This window comes from Danio rerio, chromosome 6 (genome assembly GCF_049306965.1).
Source record: "Danio rerio strain Tuebingen ecotype United States chromosome 6, GRCz12tu, whole genome shotgun sequence".
NCBI lineage: Eukaryota > Metazoa > Chordata > Actinopteri > Cypriniformes > Danionidae > Danio > Danio rerio.
The window spans coordinates 7,987,608-8,015,445 of NC_133181.1; the positions used below are offsets into that span (position 1 = coordinate 7,987,608).

Genomic DNA, 27,838 nt, shown 5'->3' on the forward strand with positions numbered 1-27,838 from the left:
TAATATACAGGGTGGCTAATAATTCAGGAAGGTCTTATAATTCCAATATAAACCTTAATATAACATAAACATGTGGTTCTTCACCACTTGAGTGGCCCAGCCAGAGCCCAGACCCAAATCCTATTGAAAATCTCTGGAGAGATCTAAAAATGGCTGTAAACCGTCGCTTCTCATCCAGCCTGATAGAGCTTGAGAGGTACTGCAAAGAGGAATGGGCAAAAATTCCTAAAAACATGTGTGCCAAGCTTGTGGCATAATATTGAAAGAGACTTGAGGTTGTAATTGCTGCCAAAGGTGCATCAACAAAGTTTTGAATACTGATGTACAGGTGATTTTTAGGTTTTTTATTTTTAATAAATTTGCAACAATTTCAAAAACTCTTTTTTCACATTGTCATTATGGGGTATTGTGTGAAGAATGTTGAGGAAATAAGTTAATTTAATCCATTTTGGAATAAGGCTGTAACATAAACTAATGTGGAAAAAGTGAAGCGCTATGAATACTTTCCGGATGCACTGTATATCAATGTGATCTAAGTAAAAATGCTAAAACATTCCAATAGAATCAGATATTGAGGTTATTTGTTTTTATTACAAGTACCAGAAATACATACAATAGAAAACTCTGACAAAGGGAAGACATCCAGCAGATAGGAAATGAATGAACTAAAGAGACGCTAACAGTCAAAAAGACCATATGTGAGACAAAATAAATAATTTGTATAAAGTTTAATTTCAAAAATAGATTTTTAAATACTTTACCTGAATACCTTATATTACTTGAGGATATCACAAAGCACATTTCTTTAATTAGTTGAACAGATAAGACAAATGACAATCTAATGAGGATAGAGACTGGATTATGGAGAACAAACATAAGGCACAGATGAAGTTTGGTCTCTTGCAGGAAAGCGCAAGACAAGAGGTCACTTTGTAATCTGTTCAGTTTTACAGTTTAATTGTATTGTACATCATTTTTGGATGTTAAATACTTTTCTAGCTCATGTATAAACAGATAAATTACTTATAAGCAGGGTGCAAATTACAGGGGTGTTTGGGGGGGGGGGTGACCCTCTTAATAACCTGCTTGATCCCCCTGAAGCACATTAAAACAAAATGTATAAGGGTTCAGGCTTTTAAAACTGAGAAATAGTTCGCTCTGATCTGTATTTTAAATAATAATAATAATTAAAATAATAGATCATATGAATACACATGGCGGCTCAGTAAGTAGTGCTGTCACAGCAAGAAGGTCGCTGGTTTGAACCTCGGCTGGGTCAGTTGGCATGTTTCTGTGTGGAGTTTGCATGTTGCAGGTTTCCTCCGGATGCTCTGGTTTCCCTCACAGTACAAAGACATGTCGTACAGGTGAATTGGGTAGGCTAAATTGCCCGTAGTGTATGAGTGTGAATGAGTGTGTATGGATGTTTCCTAGAGATGGGTTGCAGCTGGAAGGCCATCCGCTGCGTAAAAACATATGCTGCATAAGTTGGTGGTTCATTCTGCTGTGGTGACCCCAGATTAATAAAAGTACTAAGCCGAAAATGAATTAATATTTACACATTTGACCACCCCTACAATGGTTCATACCACTGTGAATGCATAATCGTGCCAATCAGTCTATGCAGGAAAATATTCAATAAACAGTCTGAAACTGCAGATGTGGACCAGCGATAAGTGTTCAAAAGACTGTTTTCTCATAAATCAGTTTCTACATACAGAAGATATAGTAAAGTCAAAATAGATCCTTAGTTTATATAATTCATCCTACAGTAACTACTATAACAGCTAATCAGTGTATACTGTTGGGCAGAATACACTAAATATCCCTCAAAACACTGAAAACTTAAAATACGTTTTTATTTATAAATTAGATGTGATTTAAATAAATACATACATTTGATTCAGCTTGTTTTACACAAACTAACATTAGCCTTACTGAAAAATAGACCCCCACCAATCACCTGTATAATTTGCACCCTGCTTATAAGTACAATGTTTCTCCCTAAATGACTGTAAACCACTTGAGTAAGTGTGCATGTTTTGCTAATCTCTTTATGAATATTTCATGTTTTGAGGTTTGGGTGAACAGACTTTTAAAAAATCTCTTCGATTTGATAAAAAAACATCATCATTTGTGTTTTAAACCAATGACCTGAAGGTGTGTAAATGAAATTAAACTAACCCAGCGGGCACCTTGATGTCAAAACAACATAAAAAAACACATTAATAAATGTCAAAAATGCAAACTAGTTTAATGAAAATTTACTACCTAGGTGTCAAAACGACATCAAATTGATATCTAACTAATTTAATTGACCGGACAGTCCTGTCTGATTCGTGATGTTTTCTGATGCCAATAAATGTCAATTTGACATCACAGTGAACTCTCAGAAATGAAAAAACAAAATCTGTCACTAGGGCGGTACATTTTCAAGAGGTACATATTAATACATAAAAAGTACAAATGTGTACCTTATAGTACCTTAAGTAGACAAACTTTTCAGCCCGCGACCCTTAAAATAACAATGACTCGAGACCCCCAATTATCCTCTGTCGTGGTTATAAATATAGAAACCTTACATGCAAAAATAGGCCCAAGTCTATTCTTTGTTTAATTTTTAAGAATGTATATGAGTGCTGTAAATGTGCCAGAAAGTTTAACCCGGTGCCATAAAATCAAACAAGACACTTTTTGTGTCTTTAATATAATGTAATCACACCAAGGGTCACAATAAAAAATAAAATTAAAAAAAATAAAAAACGAAAGGCTGTAACTAAAAACGACTATTTTTATCTTCAGTCGGTTATATGGATAAAATATGGTCATTTTTTTATAATTATTTGAGGTTTTTTTTACCTTTATTTGGAAAGGACAGATAAGGTTGCAGACAGGAAAGTATTGGGAGCAGAGAGAGGGGTAGGGTCGGCAAAGGACCTCGAGCCGGGAATCGAACGCGGGTCGCTGTGAGCACCATGGTGCTAAATGTCGGTGCACTCAACCACTAGGCTATTGGTGCAAACAAAATATGGTAATTCTAATGATATATTAAAATACCTTTCTTTTCAGAAATCATTAAGTAATCACCCATTGTAGGTGTAAAAAAAAAAGCTGTAAAGTACAAAGATGTACCTTTTAAAAATGGTACAGCCCCAGCGATGGGTTTTGTACCTTTATTTCTGAGAGTGTAGTTTACATGTAGTGTAAAATTGGAAGCTTTCAGATGAATGAAACGTTTCTTATAATAGTTTTTCTGTCATTATTTTTATAGTCAAAGGGGCATCAATGTGTGGATGTTTTTTGACATCATGCTTGATGTTAATTTAATGTCTTTTTGATATCTAGGTAGTCAACTGCAGTGTTGCCAACTATTTTGAATGAAAAGGTGCTAAGCTCTGTCTGAGAAGTCGCTAAATGTCACTAGATTTCTTTATATGTCAATTTGCATATTACTGACGTCATCACGTCCAACCATTTCTGTTTGTTTAACAGCCTATGGTTAATAAAAAGGTATTTATATTTGCACTATGCTTTATGTATGTATGTATGTCAATTTAATTAAATGTACTGTTGTTTGAATATTAGGGATGTCCAGATACAATCACATGATCGGAAATCAAGCCAGATCATGCAGTTTCAGACTCGATCGGAATCGGTTATCTCCTGATCAGGACTCGAATATATATATAAAGCAGAAATCGCGAGTATATCTGCGGTCTGCATGGATGTATTATAAAGATGATGACGACAACATTGCCATTGATATGTATTGTGAGATGTGTAAACTTGACATTGTAAGAGGTGGAAAGGAAAATGCTTCATTTAACACAACAAACCTGATAAGACACCTTCAAACAAATGTAGAACCTCAATTTAAAAAGCCGTCTCGCCACTATTTCACAGAGAAAGCTCTGCCAGCTCTTTATAAGAGTTTAGACAAACTACTTGTCCTGTTATAAGATGTACCCCATGTTTCGTTCACCATAGACATATTGAGTTCAACCATAGCTCCCATGTCTTTACTAAGCCTTACCGCACAATGGATTGACTCCATCCTGGAACTGTTTCTTCATTCTTCTTTAATTTTTTTATGTATATTAGAAGTATCGGATCGGGTTTTGGTATCGGTAGATACTCAAAATCTAATGACTCGGACTCAAGGTCAAAAAAACTTAATCGGGACATCCCTAATCAGTATAGATGTTTAGTGAATTTGCAGAAATCTCTGTACCGAAACTCACAAAAATATGACTGTGATTGTGAACAAGAAAAGAATAAATGTTCAAATTAAATTCTTCATTCATTTTCTTGTCGGCTTAGTCCCTTTATTAATCCGGGGTCACCACAGCAGAATGAACCGCCAACTTATCCAGCAAGTTTTTAAGCAGCGGATGCCTTCCAGCGGCAACCCAATCCCTGGGAAACATTCACACACACACTCATACACTATGGACAATTTAGCCTACCCAATTCACCTGTACTGCATGTCTTTGGTGATTGTGGGGGAAACCGGATCACCCGGAGGAAACCCACGCGAATGCAGGGAGAACATGCAAACTCTACACAGAAACGCCAACTGAGCCGAGGCTCGAACCAGCGACCTTCTTGCTGTGAGGCAAAGGCACTACCTACCGCGCCACTGCTTCGCCCCTGTCAAATTAAATTGTTAAATTTAAAACAAAGGAGAAGCAGATCAGTGAGAACGGTACAGTATGGACACTTAAGAGTCAATAAAAATGTCTAGTAACACCAAAAAAAGTCACTTTTTTTAATTTGCCGCTAGGGGGGTCTAAAATTATCGCTAAATATAGCGACAAAGTCACTAAGTTGGCAACACTGTTCAACTGACATCAAATTAATTTCCATTTTTGACATTTTTAATGTGTTTTTGATGTCGTTTTGACATCAAGGTGACCTTTTACATCACAAACCCTGAGCTTGTGATCATGTCTTTTGACAACTATCTCCACCAATCCCTGCGTTTCATTTCAATCCATCATCTCTCTGTTGCCTCTAAGGCCAAAGGGTGGAAGAGTTCTGATTCTAGCAGTAGTTTTCCCAAACCTATCAGGACCTGAGAGTACCAGTGTAAGCCATTCTTAAGGACCTGATCTGGTCCGGTCCAGCTATACAGCAAGCGTAGAGGTGCAAAAGCCCAATGAGCAAGTCTTTGCCTGTTCACCGCAGCATAACAAGAGGTGAGCACATCGTTCACCACTACAGTCCCATGAGCAGTAAGTGGAGCGTATAACCCCTGGTCCTCCCGAACCCCAACATGAGTGATCTGTGAAAAACGCTTCCTGAGTTTACCCAGCAGCAAACACTGACCCACTTGAGCATCGCTGGCAAATATCGTCCGGACTGCTCCTGGTTTGGGTTCCCCCCTGTTGGAGCAGTTTCCAACCCTGATAAACAGTAAATGAGCCGCTGTTAAAGACACGCTGGCCCCATCCTCAGTGCGGATCACATAGAAGTGCTTCTGGGTAATGGGGCGACGGTCCAAAAAGGTGAGGACTTCACTATAGATGAGGTCTCCTGTCCCGTCGCTTCCCTCAGAGGCCAGAACCAAGTCTCCTGCCCGCAAATCACGGATTTGTCGATGGGAACCATCCTTCATGGTCACCAGAGCCCTTCCAGGAAAACAGCCGCCTGTTTTTGCTGCTATTGAATGCTCTACGGAAGGAATGGAGGAGAGGAATGGAGAGAAAAGGGAAAGCATTTAGATGTAGAACGGATTCAGTGCCCTGGCCCTGTTTCTAATCTCCACTTTTGACTGATATACCTCTGGCCTTTCCACCCTTCGTTCATTGCTTGGTCCTATGGGGTTTTCCTCAAGACTGGTTCAGGTGGTAAATAGGATCCTCAAAGTGGAACTTTTACTTCCTCTTCATTGGGGTTTGAGCGCCTCCTAGTGGACTGATTCTGACTTTGACTGGCACTGCCAGCAGTCTTTCCTCTTTGGACTATAGGATTTTGTACAAATTACAGTATATACATAACAATATACAGTATTATATGCTTCTTCTGATCATGTCAGGGACAGCTGATTTGCATAACGATCTGGGCAGAAGAAAAACAGGAGAAAGAGGGGGAAAAGAAAGGGAAATTTGGGAAAACAGAGAAAGAGATCATGAATATTAAAGCCTTTATTATGAAATTCAATATATGCAAATAAAACCAATATTGGCCATGTTTATATGTAGTTTGTAGACTTTGTTTTGCTAAAGCAGAGTGGATTTAAACAAAGTAGATGATTATTCTTATCTTAATTATTAGCAGAAGTATTAATTCATGAATTAATTAATATTAATAAACAAGCATGCAGATGTATTAGTTTCTAAAGTGCAAGGGCTCTAATTATCCCAAGTCTTTGGCATTGTGTGGTCCTGCTAATGGCTAAAACACAATATTTTATTAATGATGTTTTTGCCATAATTAAATCGGTATTCTACATTATAAGTAATAGAAATTTACATTTTACAATCTGCTTTCCCACTGTTTTGTCCCCATCCTGGTTCATTTTTAGCATTACAACATATTAAATAGCATGTTATCGATGCTAAAAGCTAAATGCTACATGAAGCCTGTGTAGTCTTGAATGAAAATAAGGATCAGGGTAAAGCATAGCAGGAAAGTAAGAAAGGTGAAAGTAGATGTTAGAAATGGTGAATAGAGTGTGTATTTGTTATACGGCCCAGTGCTGCAAGCCTGTGCTGTTTAAATCTAATCTTTTGACGCAAATAAATTATATTTGGTACCATAAGATGAATCGTCCAAGGCTCTATTTATTAGAAAGCCCATAATAATCAATAGTGTGTGCTGAACCAGGAACCTGACGTGATTCCTTGTGTCTCCATAGACATGCACTCAAAGCTTGGCTTCATCTTCTCACATTACATGACTGTGAGAAGCTTTGTTAGTTATGGTTAGCTTAAAATGATTTAAAATTAGCATATTTTTTTGTTTTATATAGTTAATAAGTGTGAATTGATTTGAGGAAAATGAATCAATATATTTCATTTTTTTATTCTTCAAAGTAATTTTAGTAAATCTGGCTTTAAAACTGTTCTATAATGAAAAAAAAACAGTATATAATCTGAAATGCAAATGACGCTGGACCACAAAATTAGTCTTAAATCTGAATAAATATGCTTTCCATTGATGTAGGGGACTGTTTGACTCAATTATTTGTATATCTGGAATGTGAGGGATCTAAAAATGATGTATAAATTGCCTGTAAAGTTAATTCCTTAGCAATGCATATTACTAACCAAAAAATAAGCTTAAAGATTTACAAAAGGTATTCATGGAACATTAACTTTACTCATCATTTTATTGATTTATGGCATTAAAGAGAGATTTATTTTGACCAGACAATGTATTTTTGATTATTTCCAGAAATATATATGTGCAATATAAGGTTGGTTATGTCCTCCAGGGTCACAAATGCCTTAGCAATCCTTTCATTATCTGAAGTCATGTTTTCATAAAAATAAATCATCCTAAACAGTGCCATAAGCAACACCCACTTTTCTCAATGCAATAAACCCAAAATCAACCTAAAAATTAAAACTGAAAATTTTTGAGAAAATTTGACAGCAATTGATTTTAAAGATAAACAAAGACAAAGTGAAAAGTCTGAGATAAAAATGAAAAGTTATAGCATACCATAGAAATTAAATTTAAATGATTAATTAAATTGTTTCCAAGTCAAAATCATAAATTTGAAGGTCATAATTATGAATTTAACTTATAAATGCTAAGTCAAAATTGTGACGAAATTAATATTAGGACTTAAAAAAAAAAAAAAAAAAAAAAAAAAAATATATATATATATATATATATATATATATATATATATATATATATATATATATATATATATATATAATATATATATATATATATATTATATATATATATATATATATATATATGTGTGTGTGTGTGTGTGTGTATGTATATATATATATATATATATATATATATATATATATATATATATATATATATATATATATATATATATATATACTATGTAATTATACTATATAATTATTATCTGCATCATATCCATATTAGTATAGATACTTCTTTATGGCAGCAATGAAAGATGCAGGAGACGTTTATTAATAAACAGAACATCAAAGAAGATTTTCAGCCTAAACCTTTGTATTTGAAGATTCAGAAAATGCCAGTCAAAGCTATTGGCAAAAATGTTCAGAAATAATGTGCAGTTTCTTGAATAGATAATTGTTTTGCTTTGCCTCAGTGCATCTTTAGTAACGTATTTTTTTCATTCTCACAATGCTGGTAGCTGCTGTCTAATATTGTATGAATCACCAAAGACAAGTTGGTAGCTTAAAATCTAAAAATCTGATCTAAAATTTTACCAAACCAAAAAGTTGATTTACCTACATACCTACATTTATGGTCAGAGTAGACAACAGGTTTTAATTTCATTTTTAATGACCTATACCTACAGTTGAAGTCAAAATTATTAGCCCTCCTGAATTATTAACCCCCTGTATATTATTTCCCCCAATTTGTATTTAAAGGAAATAAGTTTTTTTTTCTACACATTTCTACACATAATAGTTTTAATAGATCATTTCTATTAACTGATTTATTTTGCCTTTGCCCTGATTACAGTACAATATATTTGACTAAATATTTTTCAAGATACTAGTATTCAACTTAAAGTGACATTTAAAGGCATAACTAGGTTAATTAGGCAAGTCACAGTAATTAGGCACGTCATTGTATATCAATGGTTGAAGTGGCTAATAATTTTGACCATAAAATGTTTTTTTTTATTATTAAAAACTGCTTTTTTTCCAAGCCAAAATAAAACAAATAAGAATTTCTCCAGAAGAAAAAATATTATAGAAAATATTAAAGAAAATTTCCTTGCTCTGTTAAACATCATTTGGGAAATACATTTTTTTTTTAACTATTTAGAATTATTTAGATTATTTAGTTCCTCCCTGTTTTGCTCAGAAAAATATCTGATAACTGTGTATGCTCATTTATAAGGACTAGTTTGCGTCCTCTCACCTGATTTGACACTGCAGTGTACGTGGCCTTTGGATTCGTAATAGACCCAGTCGAAGCCTGCTTCCACCGCAAGACGAGCCAGCATGGCGTACTTGTTGCGATCGCGGTCCGAGGTTGTGATGTCCACCGCTCTGCCCTCATAATGCAGAGATTCTTCAGAGTGATGTCCGTCCTCATCCCAGCCCTCCGTCACACGCAGACGCACACCGGGCCACAGGTTCATCACCGAGATGGCCAGAGAGTTCAGCTTATCCTTGCAGCGCTGCCAAAAGCAACAAATGACAAACACAATCAGATATTATTATTGTTAAATGCACTGTAAAAAATGCTGGGTTCCACAATATACCTTCATGTTGTCCAAACACAGTTAATCGATTTTACAAACTTACATGTGGATTGAACATAAAAAAATCAACCCAGGCTCATTTTGAATCCCTATATATATTTCTGGTGAGTACCGAATATGTCCAGGAGCTACTTTTTTGTTTTCGCAAAACTACCAGAGGCCGCTTTGTATGCTTTTTAAGATCTCAAATTTCTCCCGCGAGTGGCATCCACACCTGCTCTTCCACCAGAGGCCGCTGTTGACTGACTGAATTATTAGAGAGGTCATTGATTCCCCAACCACCCCCTTCCCTAAATCCTACCTATAGTGCTTTCAAAAGCACAGTGTAAAAAGGCTGTAGCTTATAAGCACAATTCTAACCTCTGTCTCTAGTCCTTTATGACGAGGCGCCCGCACACACCAGAACACGTTACCAGAGCCAATCAGCATCCAGGATCTTTGACTACGCAATCTTCCCCTCCCAAACAGATTTTCAGTTTCTAATGTAGCGGGACATGGCTGTGACGTTGCGATGCTGTGATGTGTGTGCGTTAATCCATAATAAGTGTGACAGTACCCCATAATTCATATTTTAACACTTCTATATATCTATATATTCACATATTGTGTGTATTAGAGTTCCACTTAATGTTTATCAGCCTGTGTTATCTTCCTATTTGAAGTGTCACCAAATCCTTTGTTGTAAACAATCTGCTAGGCGCATGCGCCATTATAGCCTTTGTGAGTGAGGCGCTGTACAATCTGGGCTCTGTTAACAAGGTATCAAGTTACATACATGCATGATGAAGTATATTGAACTAGCAGCTTGTCACATTTTGCCCACAATCATTTGCACATTATTTTATTATCAAGTTTAATGTTTCATGCTGTGTAATTGGCTATATTTTACTATTGTAATTAGTTTGATTATCATTATGTATATTCATATTCATTTCATTGTGTTTTTATTATAGAAAAACCACAACACAAGTGTCAACAATCCAGTCAGTTGAGTGGTGACAATAAATAGGCTGTTCACACAAATGTTCATCTTCGCCTCATCTCTAATTGGACAGTCTTTGGTGGGTCAGCAATCAGAACTAGCAACTAAAAATTCTATGGTGCAGAGCTACTAAAAGCCAACCATTTTTTTCACACAGATTGACCTGCTCAACCATTTCCCTAAACCCAACCGATAGTGTTTTCAAAAGCACAAATTGACCCGAACACCCACTTCCCTAAACCCAACCGATAGTGTTTTCAAAAGCACAGATTGACCCGAACACCCACTTCCCTAAACCCAACCGATAGTGTTTTCAAAAGCACAGATTGACCTGAACACCCACTTCCCTAAACCCAACCGATAGTGTTTTCTAAAACAATCCAGAAAAAGCCCTCGCGGCTGCCGGTTTTTTAACACATTTTCAGATTTTACCACATTCTCATCCTCTAATTCACTTGTTTTTTTCTTACCTGCTTTTCTGGAACCGTTCTTTACCAGAATCGAACCCTTTCAAGTTCGATTCTGTCATGGAAAGGAGCAGGATAAAAGATAAGCGCAGTCACATTTTGATCCTATTGGTCTCACGCAATCCCATGAAAGTGCCCCTCAAATTATTGTAAGCGCCCCTTCAGTTCTCGATCGCCAACACCCAGACATCCCTAACACCCAAACATCCCTATCCCCCTACCCCTACCCCCAACCCACTCTTCAGTTTGAGATCACCACCCCGGGTCTTCACTTTGAGCACATTAAAGGATCTCTACATGGCCCTGCCAAGTGTCAAGCTTGAACTCTGGAACCCAGTGACATGCGAAACTCATTGCACAAGCTTGCATTTCCAGTATGCTGCATGCGCATAGGTATGAATGGAAGCCTATGGGGTGAAAAGTGCAGTGTGACCACAGTTTTAAACTGTGAAGCCTGGTTTGTTCTTCTGTGATCGGCTTGACCCACGGTGCACGCCTTGCACGAATACGCGTTGCCATGCATTTATACTTCTGTGCTCTGTTTCTGTTGCTCTGCAATAACACTTTTAAAACGCTAGCTGGCAGAAGGTGTTTATGTTCCTCTGTGTCGAGTTTCTTCACTGGTGTTTTGTTTTTTATGAATGCTTCCTCAATGTACAAGTGGCTCAAACTCGCTCATTTTGAGGCAGGAACCGGTGGACATACAACAACTTTGACCATGAGGTAAACACAAAACAAAACCTTTCATCTGGACCTTCACGGGACTCAACACTTGTAAACATTCGCTCCATTGAATGAGTGCTGTCGCCCTCACAGCAAGAAGGTAGCTGGTTCGAGCCTTTGCTGGTTGAGTTGGCGTTTCTGTGTGGAGTTTGCATGTTCTCCCTGCAATCGCATGGGTTTCCTCCAGGTGCTCCGGTTTCCCCCACAGTTCAAAGACATGCGGTACAGGTGAATTGGGTAGGTTCAATTGTCCATGGTGTATAAGTTTGTGAATGAGTGTGTGTGTGGATGTTTCCCAGAGATGGGTTGCAGCTGGAAGGGCATCCACTGCGTAAAACTTGCTGGATATGTTGGCGGTTCATTCCGCTGTAATGACCCTGGATTAATAAAGGAACTAAGCCGGAAAATAAAATAAATGAATGAATGAATGAATGAATATCTTCAAATGGGCGGCACAGTGGCTAGCACTGTTGCCTCACAGCAAGAAGGTCGCTGGTTCGAGTCCAGGCTAGGTCAGTTGGCGTTTATGTGTGGAGTTTGCATGTTCTCCCTGTGTTCATGTGGGTTTCCTCCAGGTGCTCTGGTTTCCTCCACAGTCAAAAGACATCCACTATAGGTGAACTGAATAAATTAAATTGTCCGTATTGTATGTGTGTGTGTGTGTGTGTGTGTGTGTGAATAAGTGTGTCTGAGTGTTTCTCAATACTGGTTTGCAGATGGAAGGGTATCTGCTGCGTAAAAAAAAAAAGGTTGGAATAGTTGGTGGTTCATTCCATAGTGGCAACCTCTAAAAATAGAGACTAAGCCTAAGGAACATGAATGAATGAATATCTTATAATCTTGAATAATCTTGTTTATCAATATTTTAATCTTGAATAAAATATTAACAAAAGGCATAAAAATGTAGGCCACAATGTAAGTGTGACAGAATTTAAACCCAACTGAACTCTGAAACCCAAGTTAACAATTAAACAAACAGAAGGAGTTTGCTTTGCGTGCCTGACTATGAAACTATCCTCCACTTTGTGAATTTCCTTCAAGAAGCATGGATTTTGTTGAGTTCGTGCGAAAAAGCCAGTGGCGGGCAGTTGCTAGGTGAGAAACGCAGTGAGCAATGGCAAATATAATCCCGGCGGGCATTTGTAGAAGTGACGCATTTGTGGTTAGCACAAACACTCGGAGCCCATGGCCTGATAAATCCCCGTCTCAACCAGAGGCCACGAGACATGCAAGGTCACTGGATAACCACCAACTAAGTGGTCACAAATTGCTTACTGAGTGACGGCAGAGATTCTTTGATGTCGCTGTTTTAAGTCCTCACTACATAGCCGTGCCATCAAACCGTCTATTTCTGTCCTCAGAATTGGAGACCCACCTTTCCACTCAATAGCTACTTTATAAAGCTCTGCGGATGATCTGTTTGAGTTCTGAGCTCAGTGATTTGTTGTTATGATCTGCATTTCAGAGCTGTGCTTCATCTGTATGGATTTCATGTTAACTCACGGTGCATTAGCTAATGTTAAAGGTGCTGTATGTATGCTCTTGACTCTTCTGAAGCATGAAAATATCATAATATGCTTGCAGATATTTAAGAAACATGCTAAGTGAATATTCTTGATTATTTGAAAAGCAATGCTGGTCAGATATTCTGCTTTGAAAATGTCTGTTACGTGCCGGGACATGTGTCTTTGTTTCAACACAATCTCACGGCAATTCGTAACTTTTTTATTTAGTGGCTAATTCTTATGAATTCGTAGGATCTAATTCATACATTTTAGTATGATTTGCTCACCCCCCAATGACTGTTGGGTTTAGGGGTGGGGTTAGGTGCCACGCCTCCTTTTTAAAATCGTACCATTTCGTACGACTGAACTCAAATTAGCCACTAAACTGGCAAAATGTAATATACTTACGTTTTCTCGAGAGATCGGGCTGCTTAGTTTTGGTTTATTAACCAGACCACTCCCAGTTTTGCCAATTATATTTCAGCACCCTGGGTTGCCTTGATGGAAAACTGCGTGTTTCATTCAGTCAGGAAGACTCCCAAAGTGTGTTCGCGATCGAAATGCGACCTCCGGTGGACCGTAGCAGACTCCGAAGTGAGAAGCAGATTCAGAGTTCCACGTGAGGCTGGTTATTAATTAGCAAATAAATTTAAATCATATGAACATAAACATTAGGTGAGCAGGTTATATTGTAACCCCGTATCCTAATAACATACCACGTGAGGAGTTACGCAGTGATTAAAAATTTGTGCTGTTTGCACCAGACGAAACGTGACAGAAATTTAAATACAGCCATTCAGAAGCACAGAATAGTGCACTCACTGCACTCCAACAACGTGATAAGGTTTATAATCTAAATAAAACATATTAAACCTCTTAAACATTATTAAATGTAGATGCCGAGTCACTGATATGTTCTAAAGTTCAGTTTCAAACTGTTTATTTTATTTTCAAGATCTGAGCTGAACTATCTGCTGCTGCTTTCAGTATTATGGCAATAATTGTCATGTAAAATGGCCTTCAAACTCACACTATTAGCATTTAACACTGAATAAAGCACATGAGGTGTACTTGAGGTGTTCATTGTCAGTTTATCCTGTTGTTCAGCTGCAAGAAATAGAAGTCATTTCTAAAATACTGTGAAAATTTAAGGTCTTGGTTAATTCAAAAACTCCTTTTAATATGGAAAATATTCTTTCTATTGCATGCCGTTGCTTTTATTCAGAACTTAAATCAGCCTTTAGACTCAATAGTAAAGCACACTTCTGTTGATGGTGTTAAACTGGCAACCTGCGCTCGCGTGTTTTAAACCATGCATGCAATACCTAGTTTCACCACTGTGTGTCAAACTTACATACTGCACCTTTAACAAGCAGAAATTTGGATGTTTATAATGCATTAGTAAATGTTGAATTATGATTATTAAATTCTTCACACAATGTTAATAATTAGTAAATGTCAGTAAATACGTTAGTATGAAAACGTAATGAAACATTTATGTAGAGTGTGATCTAAAAATTGGCTATACTAGATACTAAACATTCATAATTCGAAGCTGCTTGGAATTATCGAAGCTACTTTTTACTGTCAAATATCAACAAATATTTGAAATATCCTGAAATAATTGGTGTATTTTAAGACAAACAACTAAAACTACACTCTAAAAAACAAAATTCTAGGTTGTTTTAAAAATAATTGGTTCAAATATGACAACAGTCTGTTGTTGTTGTTGTTTTTCTTAAATATATATATATGTTTTTAACCCTACAGTTTAGTTTGTCCATATTTGGTTTGACCCAAAACCACAAGCTCTTATTTCAGAGCCGTGCTGCATCTGTATGGATTTCGGACCATCATATAGTCCAGGGCCGGTATATGGAACAGGGAAAGGAGATTCAAAAGTGTGTTTGGTTTTTCTGTTGAGTCTCTGAGTGTCGCTGAAACCCAAACATGTACAGAAGCGAATGCTTAGACTACAGGCAAAACATCAACAATGATAATGCACTCTCCCACACTTCAATATGCATGCCTGGATGTAATGAGTTACAGAGTAACCGGTTACTGTAATTAAATGACTTAATTCACCACTGAAAAGGTAAAGTAAGGGAATACGGTTCATTTTTATTACAGCTATTTATAATGTAGTGTGTGAATGGGAGAGTGTGGGGGTGTTTCCCAGCACTAGGGGTTGTGTTGTGAGTTCTGGGTTGCGGCTGGATTGAGTAATTGGTGGTTCATTCCACTGTGGCGAGCCCTGGGAGTAGGGAATAAGCTGAAGAAAAGTTAGTGAGCGTGTGTCTTTGTGTGTTTGTTTACAGATCTTTTTACAGTGTGTGTTGTGTAGCAGAGGCCAGCTAGTAAGGCCATGGTCTTTAGCCTCCTTGGCTGAACAACCAACTCCCATGCAAAAAGTCGCCGGATCGATCCCAGCTCGGAACGGGTTGGGGGCAGTAGGACCGGTAGGGTTACATTGGCGCTGTGACCCTGATGGGAGTGAGGTTTAGTGGAATGAGTGTAGCAGAGGTCAGCTAGTAAAGTGCTGTGCAGGTAAACTTCACTTCTGTGCATCTGACGACAGATGCTAGAGGCCATGATCTTTAGCCTCCTTGCTAGAGCAACCGACTCCCATGCGGAAAGTTGCCCGTTAAATCAAAGCTTCAGGCACGTGCACACATAGGGCTCAACCTGTTCAGTGCACATGCCCTTTTTAGTCTTGGATAGAAAGTGCCCTTCCAAAAGGATCTGAAGTGCCCCAGCGACACCCAACCACCAACTTTAAACTTTAAATCTTTCAAGTTTTTAGACGTTCTAATGTCTTTTGAGTCAAGCAATTCAATTCCCAATTGCGTAATTAAACTACTTTTCTGACATATTAATTAGACAAGTAATTTAAATACAGATTTGTTGATGTAATCAGTAATTATTAAATACCTTTTTAAAGTGAACCAACACTGCTTGTATGCAGAACCATGTAAAAATATATGTGCAACATGCAAGATTTGGTTTCTTCTAGAGATCCCATTGAAATTGTGTGTTTTTCTCAGATTTTTAAAAGCATTTCCAAATCTAAAGTCTTATGGCTACACATGAAACTAAATGTTTCATTTAAAAGCCTCTGCTATGCAGCGCTGCAGAAAACAAAAGCATTTTGCGTTTCTGATTTCATCGTCCTGACGTAAACCTGCTTTTTGCAATATTTATTTTTTAAATGTTTTATTCTAAGACAAAAATATTTTCCCCCCATGTCTTAAAAAAGGCAGTTGCTCATTACATGGAACAGAAATAGCTGGAAGCCTATTGGTGTTAAAGACTTTTTATTCTTCAGAATTCTTAAAAGTTGTGTTTGTGAAAGTTATCTCGATAGAGAAAGTGTGTACGTTGGTAACAGAACTTTGGAAAATAACATAAAAATCTAATATTTTTGAAAAAGGAATCAGACATGTCGTTTTCATGTCAACACAAAAGATCTCATATATGTAATTTGACGTATCAATTTCGTTTTATCATATACGGATGAAGACAAATAACAGAATTGACATAAAATAGTAAACGTAGCTAGTTTTGACGGAATTAGAGGGTTGTTTGCCATCTTTAGTCAACTAAACACAAATAAACCTTAGCAAACAGCCTCATAAACAAGAATAGAATTACTTAAACTCAGGCTTATTCTGAAAACGCACCGCTATATATTTCTGGAGAGCGCCAAATACATCCCATTCATCTTCTTGCAGTTTTTGTTTTTGCGAATCCACCAGAGGCCGCTGTACATGCTTTTTGACATCTTAAATTTCTCTTAAATTTCTCTTGCGAGTGTCATTCATGCCTGCCATTCTCACATAGATCAAACCTAACAAGTAGGTTTATTTGATGCATTTGTGGTGGAGTTTATTCAAGCCTTTCTGAAACGATGAATCACACACAAATGCCGTACACACACACACACACACACACACACATATATATATATATATATATATATATATATATATATATATATATATATATATATATATATATATATATATATATATATATATATATATATATACATATATATATATATGTGTTTATTTATTTATTTATTTTATCATTTTTTTATTTACTGACACCATGCGGCTGTGGCCATCATAGTGGTTTAGAATTAGATATTGATTTTACTATCTTTATTAAACATGCTTTAAAAACATTTTAAACTTAAAAAAAATCACAGAGAGTTGAACAGATATTTTAATCCCAGTTTATTTGTGGACATGTGTATAGATGTTATTATGGAAACATGGCACCTGTCAATCAATTTGGTGGGCAGGGAAAAACCACACTCCTACCTCACATTTCAGTGGGCCTCAAATCACTGGGTTTTGGGTACCATTTTAATATCAGGAAATAAAAAAAAGACTTATTGTGTTTATATCACTCCCAATATGACAGTGGAAACACTATACATGCACACAGTTCTGTCCAAACAGCTTATAAAAGTAGATATTTATCATGGGTGCCCTTCTTTTAAATTTGGAACAACTCAGCATTATTTAGCGTATGAATAGCCAGTTATTTGTGAAAAAGTTTGTAGAATTTATATACAGATTCAACTTTTGTTTCATGGCACATGCCAAGATTTTTGGAAATATCGTATTACATGGAACAGAACAGCATGGACTTTTTTTAAAATATCTCCTTTGAAAATTCAGATATTTTTATTTCTGAGATTTTGTGAGACAGAAACAATTATGGACATATTATGCTCACTCTACATGAAAAATCTAAAGTTTTTCCCATTTCCCCAAATTAATACGCTTCTGGATCTTGAAGTTTTTTAGTGAATCTCAAAGAGCCTGACTGATAAACTCTTAAACTGCAGAAGCGGTTTACAGTGACCTGCAGAAGGAAACAGTAGTTTATGGTTAACTAGAAATATGTGCGTTTGGCCTCACTTCAGAAATGCCAATCTGAATGGACAAAAAGGGGTTTTCAGATGTAAGAATACAATATTTATGAAGGCATTTTCCTAGAGCGCGTCTCCGGATTGGACGATAAGAATAGCGTCTCGGCCAGCTGTAATAGATGCCTATTCACATAGCGGTGTGGATTTCAGCTTTTTTCGTTGTGGTTGCAAAAGTGAACTGGACTTCATAAATCAGCCCGTGAACTCTGTTAGTTTTGCTTTCAAAGCGGAGATCGACGGGTTTTTCAGGAGGAGAGCCTTCACACTGACCGCGGGCTACACAAACATTCACCGGCGGCGCGGGGCCCTGAACACTCGAGCCTGTATGAGGGAAAATCAAAAATAAGGTGGAGAAAAATATGTGTGTAATTAAGGCTTAAACGTATGTGAAGCCGACGACTATTTTTACACACGTACGCTACGAAAACAAACACAAAAAGTAGCAGAATAAAAAGGAAAAACAGACCCGAGGTTGTCTCCAACGGTCGCCCTCATAAATCGCGGGAAGGTCAGGTAAACGAGCGCGGAGAGGTGACAGGTAAAGACGGGGTGAAATCTACGAGTTCCCACATGGCTTTATGGACATTAACGTGCTGGCATTCAGAGGAAAGGAGCTGATATAAATACCTGAAGGTGAGGGGGACATTGGAGTCAAATAAATTCCACTCGGGACCACATCAACGTCGTAAAAAATATCTGAGAGTCAGAAAAGGGGGGTGTGTGCCGTTAATCACAAGCGGTCGTGTTGAAGCATACGGGTAAACATTAAAACAGTCACAGGTCATGCTCAATCTACAAGGGCAGTTTAATGTTTTCTTTTCCAATCGCGCTTAAAACAGCAGCGGCACTGTTTTAATTAAACGTTTCAGGTTTCCTTTCCCGTCGTTTTATTGACAGTCACCCCTTTTGCGTTCATTCATTCACATAAATTGAGCAAGAGCCCCGTGGGAGAAAGTTCAAATATGCGGTTATAAAATAACCTGACGACTACCGTGTCTTTAATTTGACGAAACCTGCCCCCATATTCTCTGTTCTGCAGACTGAAAGAGCTGAAACCTTGAATGAACTCAAGGATTTTCACTAAAACAACAATAACCGTGGTCCTCATACACCGGTGTCCGTTTTTCATCTATGAGACAGTAGTAAAAGAAAAGTGACCTGAACAAAGGGTCCTGGAAAAGGCCATTCAGCAAAGTCCACAGTGATTGAGCCATAAACTCAATATACTACTAACAATAAACCACGTTATTCCAGATGGTCTGTCTCTGTTATAAGTCAAGTCACTTTTGATGAAAGTCTAAATGAGCAGAATTTCCGAAAACTAAATGAACACATCTATTAAAGTGGCACAAATAAAATAGGCACTGTACTTCATATCGAATAAATAGTGCAGTATATGTTAAAAATCTAACATTAATGTTGTCATTCTGTGTTCACAGCAGTTCTCTTGGCTGATCTGGTCAGGCCCTAAAAAGGTTTAGCTCTAGTTTACTTAGCATTAACCTAAATATACCTATACAGAACAACCAAAACAGTGATGTGTTCTGAGCTAAATTTGTTTGTTGTATGTGTGTGATGTACTTTTAACATATGAATGTGGAATCAAACATATGTCAAAGATGCCAAAATGATAAAATATGTTTCATGTAAAAAGAAGAGATAAGAAGAGATAAGTTTAGGTAATAGCAGATGATGTATGTGGCAATGGAGTGGGAAAATAATAAGCTTGTGCTTCATCCCACTCCATTTTCGAACCATGTTGAAATGTGTTCTTTTTGTTTATGATATTTTATGTATGATATTTTTGCTCAAAAATAAATCAAATCAAATCAAATTGTGTAAAGGTGTAAAAGCAGCAGCAGGAAATATGAGCGTTTGGCTTCATTTCAAAAATGCCAATCTGAACGAACTAAAAGGGGTTTTCAGATGTAAGAACAGATTATTTATGAAGGCATTTTCCCAGAGCGCCATAAACCATGAAGTCAATATACTAACAATAAACCATTATTACAGATCTGTCACTGTTATGTCAAGTCACTTTGGATGAAAGTCAACAATAACCAGAATTTCAGAAAATAACATGAACACATCTATAAAGTGACACAAATAAAATAGGCATTTTATATTGAATAAATAGTGCAAATATGTTAAAAATCTAACATAGCTGTCGTCATTTTGTGGTCACATTAGCAGTTTTCTTTGCTAATCTGGTCAGAGCTCAAAAATTTTAGCTCTAGTTTACTTAGCTTTCACCTAAAGATACCTATACAGAACAACCAAAACAGTGATGTTGCTGGGCTAAATTTGTTTGTTGTATGTGTGTGATGTACTTTTAACATATGAATGTGGAATCAAACATATGTCAAAAATGCCAAAAGGATAAAATATGTTTTTATGTAAAAAGAAGAGATAAGTAAAAGAAGAAATAAGTTTACTGTAGCTAATAGACGAATGATGTATGTGGAAATGGAGTGGGAAAATAATAAACTTGTGCTTAATCCCACTTCATTTTTGAATTATGTAGAAATGTTTTTTTTTATGATATTTTATGTATGATATTTTTGCTCAAAAATAAATAAATTAAATCAAATCAAATTGTGTAAAGGTGTAAAAGCAGAAGCAGGAAATATGAGCGTTTGGCTTCATTTCAAAAATGCCAATCTGAATGAACTAAAAGGGGTTTTCTGATGTAAGAACAGATTATTTATGAAGGCATTTTCCCAGATCGCCATAAACCATGAAGTCAATATACTAACAATAAACCATTATTCCAGATCTGTCACTGTTATGTCAAGTCACTTTGGATGAAAGTCAAAAATGACCAGAATTTCAGAAAATAAAATGAACACATCTATAAAGTGTCACAAATAAAATAGGCACTGTACTTTATATTGAATAAATAGTGCAATATATGTTAAAAATCTAACATAGCGTAATTCTGAAAAATTTGACACTATCTAGCAACCCTTCCTCTTACACTTTAAAATAAAAATAAAAAATAAATAAGCATGTATATATGTATGTGTATATGTATGCAAGTATATAGCTAATTTATTTTCCCTGCCTCTGGCATAGTTATGAATGGAGAGTGTTTTTTTATTTTTTTTTATTATTATTTTTAATATATATTTTGTTTTCTACTGTTATACCCTTTGAGTATTTGTATTCATTTATTCTCTGTACTGTTGTTGTTGTTGTTGTTGTTTTGTTTTTGTTTTATTCCTTAATGCATGAATATGTAATTATATTGTTTTATTCAGAGAGAAAGAAAACGTGAGCAAAATTGTATTCTACCACCACATTGGAGCAGTTGATGTATAATGATTCTGTGTATCTGATGCTGTGGCTCTCTGACTAACATATTTCAATAAAAAACAAAGTTAAACTAAAAATCTAACATAGCTGTCGTCATTTTGTGGTCACATTAGCAGTTTTCTTTGCTAATCTGGTCAGAGCTCAAAAATTTTAGCTCTAGTTTACTTAGCTTTCACCTAAAGATACCTATACAGAACAACCAAAACAGTGATGTGTGCTGGGCTAAATTTGTTTGTTGTATGTGTGTGATGTACTTTTAACATATGAATGTGGAATCAAACATATGTCAAAGATGCCAATATTATAAAATATGTTTTTATGCAAAAAGAAGAGATAAGTAAAAGAAGAGATAAGTTTAGGTAATAGCAGATGATGTATGTGGAAATGGAGTGGGAAAATAATAAGCTTGTGCTTCATCCCACTCCATTTTCGAATCATGTTGAAATGTGTTCTTTTTGTTTATGATATTTTATGTATGATATTTTTGCTCAAAAATAAATCAAATCAAATCAAATTGTGTAAAGGTGGAAGCAGCAGGAAATATGAGCGTTTGGCTTCATTTCAAAAATGCCAATCTAAAAGGACTAAAAGGGGTTTTCTGATGTAAGAACAGATTATTTATGAAGGCATTTTCCCAGATCGCCATAAACCATGAAGTCAATATACTAACAATAAACCATTATTACAGATCTGTCACTGTTATGTCAAGTCACTTTGGATGAAAGTCAAAAATGACCAGAATTTCAGAAAATAACATGAACACATCTATAAAGTGGCACAAATAAAATAGGCACTGTACTTTATATTGAATAAATAGTGCAATATATGTTCAAAATCTAACATAGCGTAATTCTGAAAAATTTGACACTATCTAGCAACCCTTCCTCTTACACTTTAAAATAAAAATGAAAAATAAATAAGCATGTATATATGTATGTGTATATGTATGCAAGTATATAGCTAACTTATTTTCCCTGCCCCTGGCATAGTTATGAATGGAGAGTGTTTTTTTATTTTTTTATTATTATTTTTAATATATATTTTATTTTCTACTGTTATACCCTTTGAGTATTTGTATTCATTTATTCTCTGTACTGTTGTTGTTGTTGTTGTTGTTGTTGTTGTTGTTGTTTTGTTTTTGTTTTATTCCTTAATGCATGAATATGTAATTATATTGTTTTATTCAGAGAGAAAGAAAACGTGAGCAAAATTGTATTCTACCACCACATTGGAGCAGTTGATGTGTAATGATTCTGTGTATCTGATGCTGTGGCTCTCTGACTAACATATTTAAATAAAAAACAGAGTTAAACTAAAAATCTAACATAGCTGTCGTCATTTTGTGGTCACATTAGCAGTTTTCTTTGCTAATCTGGTCAGAGCTCAAAAATTTTAGCTCTAGTTTACTTAGCTTTCACCTAAAGATACCTATACAGAACAACCAAAACAGTGATGTGTGCTGGGCTAAATTTGTTTGTTGTATGTGTGTGATGTACTTTTAACAACATATGAAGTATTGCGTGAAGGTGTAAAAGCAGCCGCAGGAAATATGAGCATTTGGCATCATTTCAAAAATGCCAATCTGAACGGACTAAAAGGGGTTTTCTGATGTAAGAACAGATTATTTATGAAGGCATTTTCCCAGATCGCCATAAACCATAAAGTAAATATTCTAACAATAAACCACTATTTCAAATCTGTCACTGTTATGTCAAGTCACTTTGGATGAAAGTCAAAAACGACCAGAATTTCAGAAAATAACATGAACACATCTATAAAGTGGCACAAATAAAATGGGCACTGCACTGTTAAATTGAATAATAGCATTACAAATAGTGCAGTATATGTTAAATATCATAACATAGAACTGTCACTGATACATGAACTGTCGTCATTCTGTGTTCATATTGGCTGTTCAGTTGTCTTAGATAATCTGGTCAGGCCCAAAAAAAAGTTTAGCCCTAGCTTACTTAGCATTCACCTCTAGAGACTTCAGAATAACCAAAACAGTGTTGTGTGCTGGGCTAAATTTGTTTGCTGTATGTGCGTAATTATGTGTGATGGTACTTTTATAAACATACAAGCTTACAGTTGCGTAAAGGTGTAAAAGCAGCAGCAGGAAATATGTACAAACAAAGATCTGCAGCAAAGAGATGCATTTCTGACACATCTATTGAACTGTAATGAGTAGAGCAATTCCAGCGTTATGGATGTGACATTTTCAGTAAAAACTCAAGACATAAGTTCACAGGGAAAGTCATTGTTAACCTTATTTTGAAACTTTTGTTTATATTGTCCAAAACAACTGATCACAGAGTTTTGGGATAAAAAAATATCAGTCTATAAAGATGTGTTGTACTTCAAATGAAGTAAATAAACATGCGGTATGGATGTGCCCAAAAAAGTAGGCGAGTTTACAGGTATACAGCATTCTTTGTAGTAATTAAACTGCACAACCCAAAGAAATAATGCTAATCAAAAAGATGAGAGTTGTCTCTGTATAGAACAAATTTGACTGATTTTATTTTATTTGACATTTTAGCATTTATGAGGAAAAAGTGCCGTTATTGATGTGACGCCTCTCTGTTATGGATGTGAACGTTGTGAAATTGCCACTTGTGTGACTTTGGTAAATCAAATAGAATAGTTTGAAAACATTGAGAGACATTCTTGAGTATTTCTGAAGTACTGTAAAATACTTGCTTACACAAATAAACTTAGAAACGAGTTTCGAATTTTGGTAAAAACTTTTTTTTTTCATGGCATGGTTGACATTTGCTTGCAATTGCTCATTAACATTATGGCTATGAAGAATAAAAATGTCTCTTATTATCTTCTGGAATCCTGTTTTTGTTTTATTTTGATGTCTGGACAGTGTTGCATGCACATTTCTGTCATGAAACATTAAGATTTGAGTATATTGGACTATTTGTTCGATGCACAATAGAGATAAAATGGTAAAAAGATAAAAATAAAAAAAACATTCAAACAAACTCTGGTGCATGCTCTGTTATTGCGGTTTATTCATATAAGCGAAGACTGAACACTAAATAAGAAGTCTCACACTTACTGTTGTGCAGTTTGATTAAAATAATGTGACCAGAGACATCTAAATGGACCAGAAACAGCATATGATGTCAAAACGCGACCATTATACTACAAAATGATGAAGCACACTTATGAGTAAACACACGTAATGTTGTTTAGTTTAATACTGCCGTTGCAAATGCATCTTGAAGCAGATCTTCCTTCACCAGTGTGATAAAGAGAGCTCTTGACACTGTTTTGACTCCGTCACACATTTAAAAGCTACTCATGAACTCCCAGTGATAAAATCATATCAACATACGCATGCAATGGGCAAATTACACTGTAAAACGTAAGGTGCTTCAAATACCCTGTTGAGTACTCAAAGAACTTCAGAATGTATTTAAAGTGCCTCTGAGCTCTATCTCTCAAAAAGCAGTTCCTCAAGGAACCACGGACAGTCTTTGCAGAACTTGCTGTACCCTTTTGCAGTGATTAGGATCCTACAAGTACTTTTTGTCAATACTGAGGTTCTGGAGTCACTGTTTCTTTATACTAAGACTTTAAAGCACTTTGAATGTTATTAGAGGAACTTAAGTTCCAAAAAAGTTACTGTAAGATCTGTAAACTTATATAATGGTTCCTGCAGAGAGGGTAGGGGGGTGGACAATTGTAGCGACCAGAAAATGAGATGCATGTTCATTTGCTTAGTTATTTGTGCTTTTTGAATGATTTGAAATGTAATGTGTGTTTTTCTTTTTTGTGTGTGACTCACTGTGAACACAAAATAATATCATTGATTAGAGTCTAATTGGTAACTTGTTAGGAGACTGACTGGGAAATTGTGAAAAAATATGAAAATGTAAAAGTAATTTTAAAGGTTAAAATACAAATGGGCCACAGAAAAGAGACAAAAACATGCACAGGCATGTACAATTATGAAAATGATAATTATTATAGGGGACTAATTCAATTTTCTGTCACTTAATCTCATTAGACTCTTAAATTTTGACATTCAAAACAATTATAATTACAACAACAACTGCTGCAATAATTATAATAAGTTATTGTTATTAGACCTGGTCATTCTTAATAAGAGGGTTCCTCCAGAAACCCTTGAAGTTCCTCAGAGAACTGCCCCTTTTGAAATGGTGCCTAGAGGTTCTTTAGAGGGTTCCGCCGGTGTGGCAATGTGAAGAACCCAAAAAAGTGCCTCCAGGAACCTTTCAAGCTCAGCAAAAAGCTTTGTTTTGGACATAAAAGCTTTTTATTTTCCTGTCTATAGAAAATGAAACAAGACTATTAACAAGTGTAAGAAAAACTCTTCTCAAGTAAATCACATTAACAGAAATCCCTGCAGTTTATTTGAATTATATTACTTTCACTTTGAATGGAAGTCTATCCATTAAACTTAATTTTAAAGGGTAGTTCACCCATGAAATGAAGATTTACTCACTATTTACTATCCCTCAAGTGGTTCCAAACCTTTGTGAGTTTATTTCTTGATCTGAACACAAAAGAAGACAGATTGAAGAAAGCAGAAAACTGGTAATCATTGATCCCATAGTAGGAAAAACAAATATATGGAAATAATTGGTCACCAGAATATCTTCTTTTGTGTTCAACGGAGAAAAGAAACTCAAACAGGTTTGGAGCAAGTGAAGTGTGAGTAAATGATGACAGAATTTTCAGTTTCTATCACTTTAAGCAGCACTACACTGAATTAATGTGCAGCACATTCAAGCAATGTAAATTACACAGCAGCAGTGATTGTAAAAATGAGTAATTAGTAATAAAATCTTTAAAAATATAGGCTCAAACCTGGCAGCACTATATCATGACATTGATAAAGACACTTAAAGGCATAACTTTAAAATAAAAAATGTAACTGTTGTCATATTTTAGAATGAGATCAGTTCAGTTTTGCAACAGTTCGTCAGTCACTTAAATTGTAAAGACTTTACTAAAGAAACAATCTTTAATGTGCACAGAAGAAAGAAAACCACACCGTGTGGATTAGAATTATCATTTCACTGCAAGTGTATATAAAGCATTTTGTAATAAAACCCCATCGAAGTAATAAATAAAAATATTTTGGCCGACTTTGTCTGTTGCTCGTGCGTATGCCTCACCTGTGTCATCATGCGGTCCGCACCTGTGTTCTCCTCATCCTTGAAGATGATGTCCGGGTTGTAGTTTGGCGTCAGCTCTTTAAAGCGCTCGGAGCTGCGGGTGACCTTCCCCTCATATCTCCCGCTCGCCCCCAGCGTTTTCTCGGCTACGTTCGGACTAAACTGCTTATAGGCGAGAGGCGTGAGTTTCCGCGGAGTCCGTCTCTTGCCGTAACCTCTGCCCGGTCCACAGCCGTCGTACGCCGGCGAGAAAGCCAAGATGAAGCCGGTGAGGAGCGCCGCTGCCGTGGAGAGTCTCATGCCAACCGGTGCCAGCGGGCACTCCGAAAGATGGAGTGTCAAAGACGGTGAAGATAACGATTAAGCGACCCTCCTCCCCCCAATCTCAGCTTCAGACCCCGTGCAAGATCACCGGAGGGGGAGGAGGACCAGTTTATTAGGGCACCTGGCTCTCGCCATCCCTTTGCGCAAGGAAAGACACCCCGACAGACCCAGGACTCGGTCGATGGTGACTTCGCTTGCCAGACCGTCGGTCCTCCTCTCAGGTCTGTAAAAGTCGCTTTCTCTCAGTCAAAGCGGAGACAGGGGGAATAAATAGAGAAGTTCCGTTTATCTTGGCACGCGCGCTGAGAGTCGCCTGCAGGCGGATCCTGGTTGCGCAGAGCCGCGGTCAGAGTGCGCGTCCCCGCAGCGGTTTCTGGCTCCCGGCTCGGCTGTTTGACATGTGCACTGTGGAAATGGAAGTGACCCGAGCTCAGATGCTACTGAAGCAGCCGCACCCTGGCAGTCCTGCCCTCTGTCTGTCTCTGCCCTCCTCTCCACCCCTTCAGGCGGACGCGCTTTATCAGCCCTGCTCTTCTCCCCCAGTGCCGCAACCGCGCGGCGGCTGCCAAGACGCGGACAAACAGGAGGCGCATTACAGGTCTGCTCTCTCGGACCCTGAAGTGTCCAGTCCTGCAATACTGATGTACTGCCTGCCTGACAGCGGTACGTCAGCAGACGTGGAGTGCAAACACATCAGCGCGCGCGCACACACATGCTTTTACAGAGTCACTAAGGTTTTGACAGGGCTACTAAAAACATATTGAAAATTAGTTATAGTTTTTGTATATATATATATGTATTTTTTATTATTATTATTTTCAAAAAAAAAAAAACTGTTACTAATGTGCAAAGTTAAGCCATAAAAATAGTTTCAATTATTAAAGGTTTGGTGTTTTTATTATTTCTTTGGTTTTATTATATTTGTGACCACATTTTTAGATGAAATGGGTTTGTGTGACAAATATATTTTCTAAATTCTACAAACAAAAAATATACTCTAATGTCTTGAAAATAACAC

At 36.6% G+C, this 27,838-nt stretch overlaps 1 protein-coding gene across 4 annotated transcripts; it reads right to left on the reverse strand.

Annotated features, from left to right (window-relative positions):
- Window positions 1-1,839: 1,839 nt before the first annotated feature.
- On the reverse strand, window positions 1,840-27,437 carry ihhb (Indian hedgehog signaling molecule b). 4 transcript variants are annotated; one of them, XR_012407171.1, is made up of 4 exons: window positions 26,497-27,437; window positions 9,058-9,319; window positions 5,783-6,060; window positions 1,840-5,673 (listed from the first exon to the last, which is right to left on the reverse strand). XR_012407171.1 is itself a non-coding variant. In XM_073952573.1 (3 exons), exons 2-3 carry the CDS (start codon window positions 9,278-9,280, stop codon window positions 4,997-4,999), a joined length of 900 nt encoding a protein of 299 aa, XP_073808674.1. In that variant the 5' UTR covers window positions 9,281-9,319; window positions 18,650-18,816; the 3' UTR covers window positions 1,840-4,996.
- Between the last annotated feature and the right edge of the window lie 401 nt (window positions 27,438-27,838).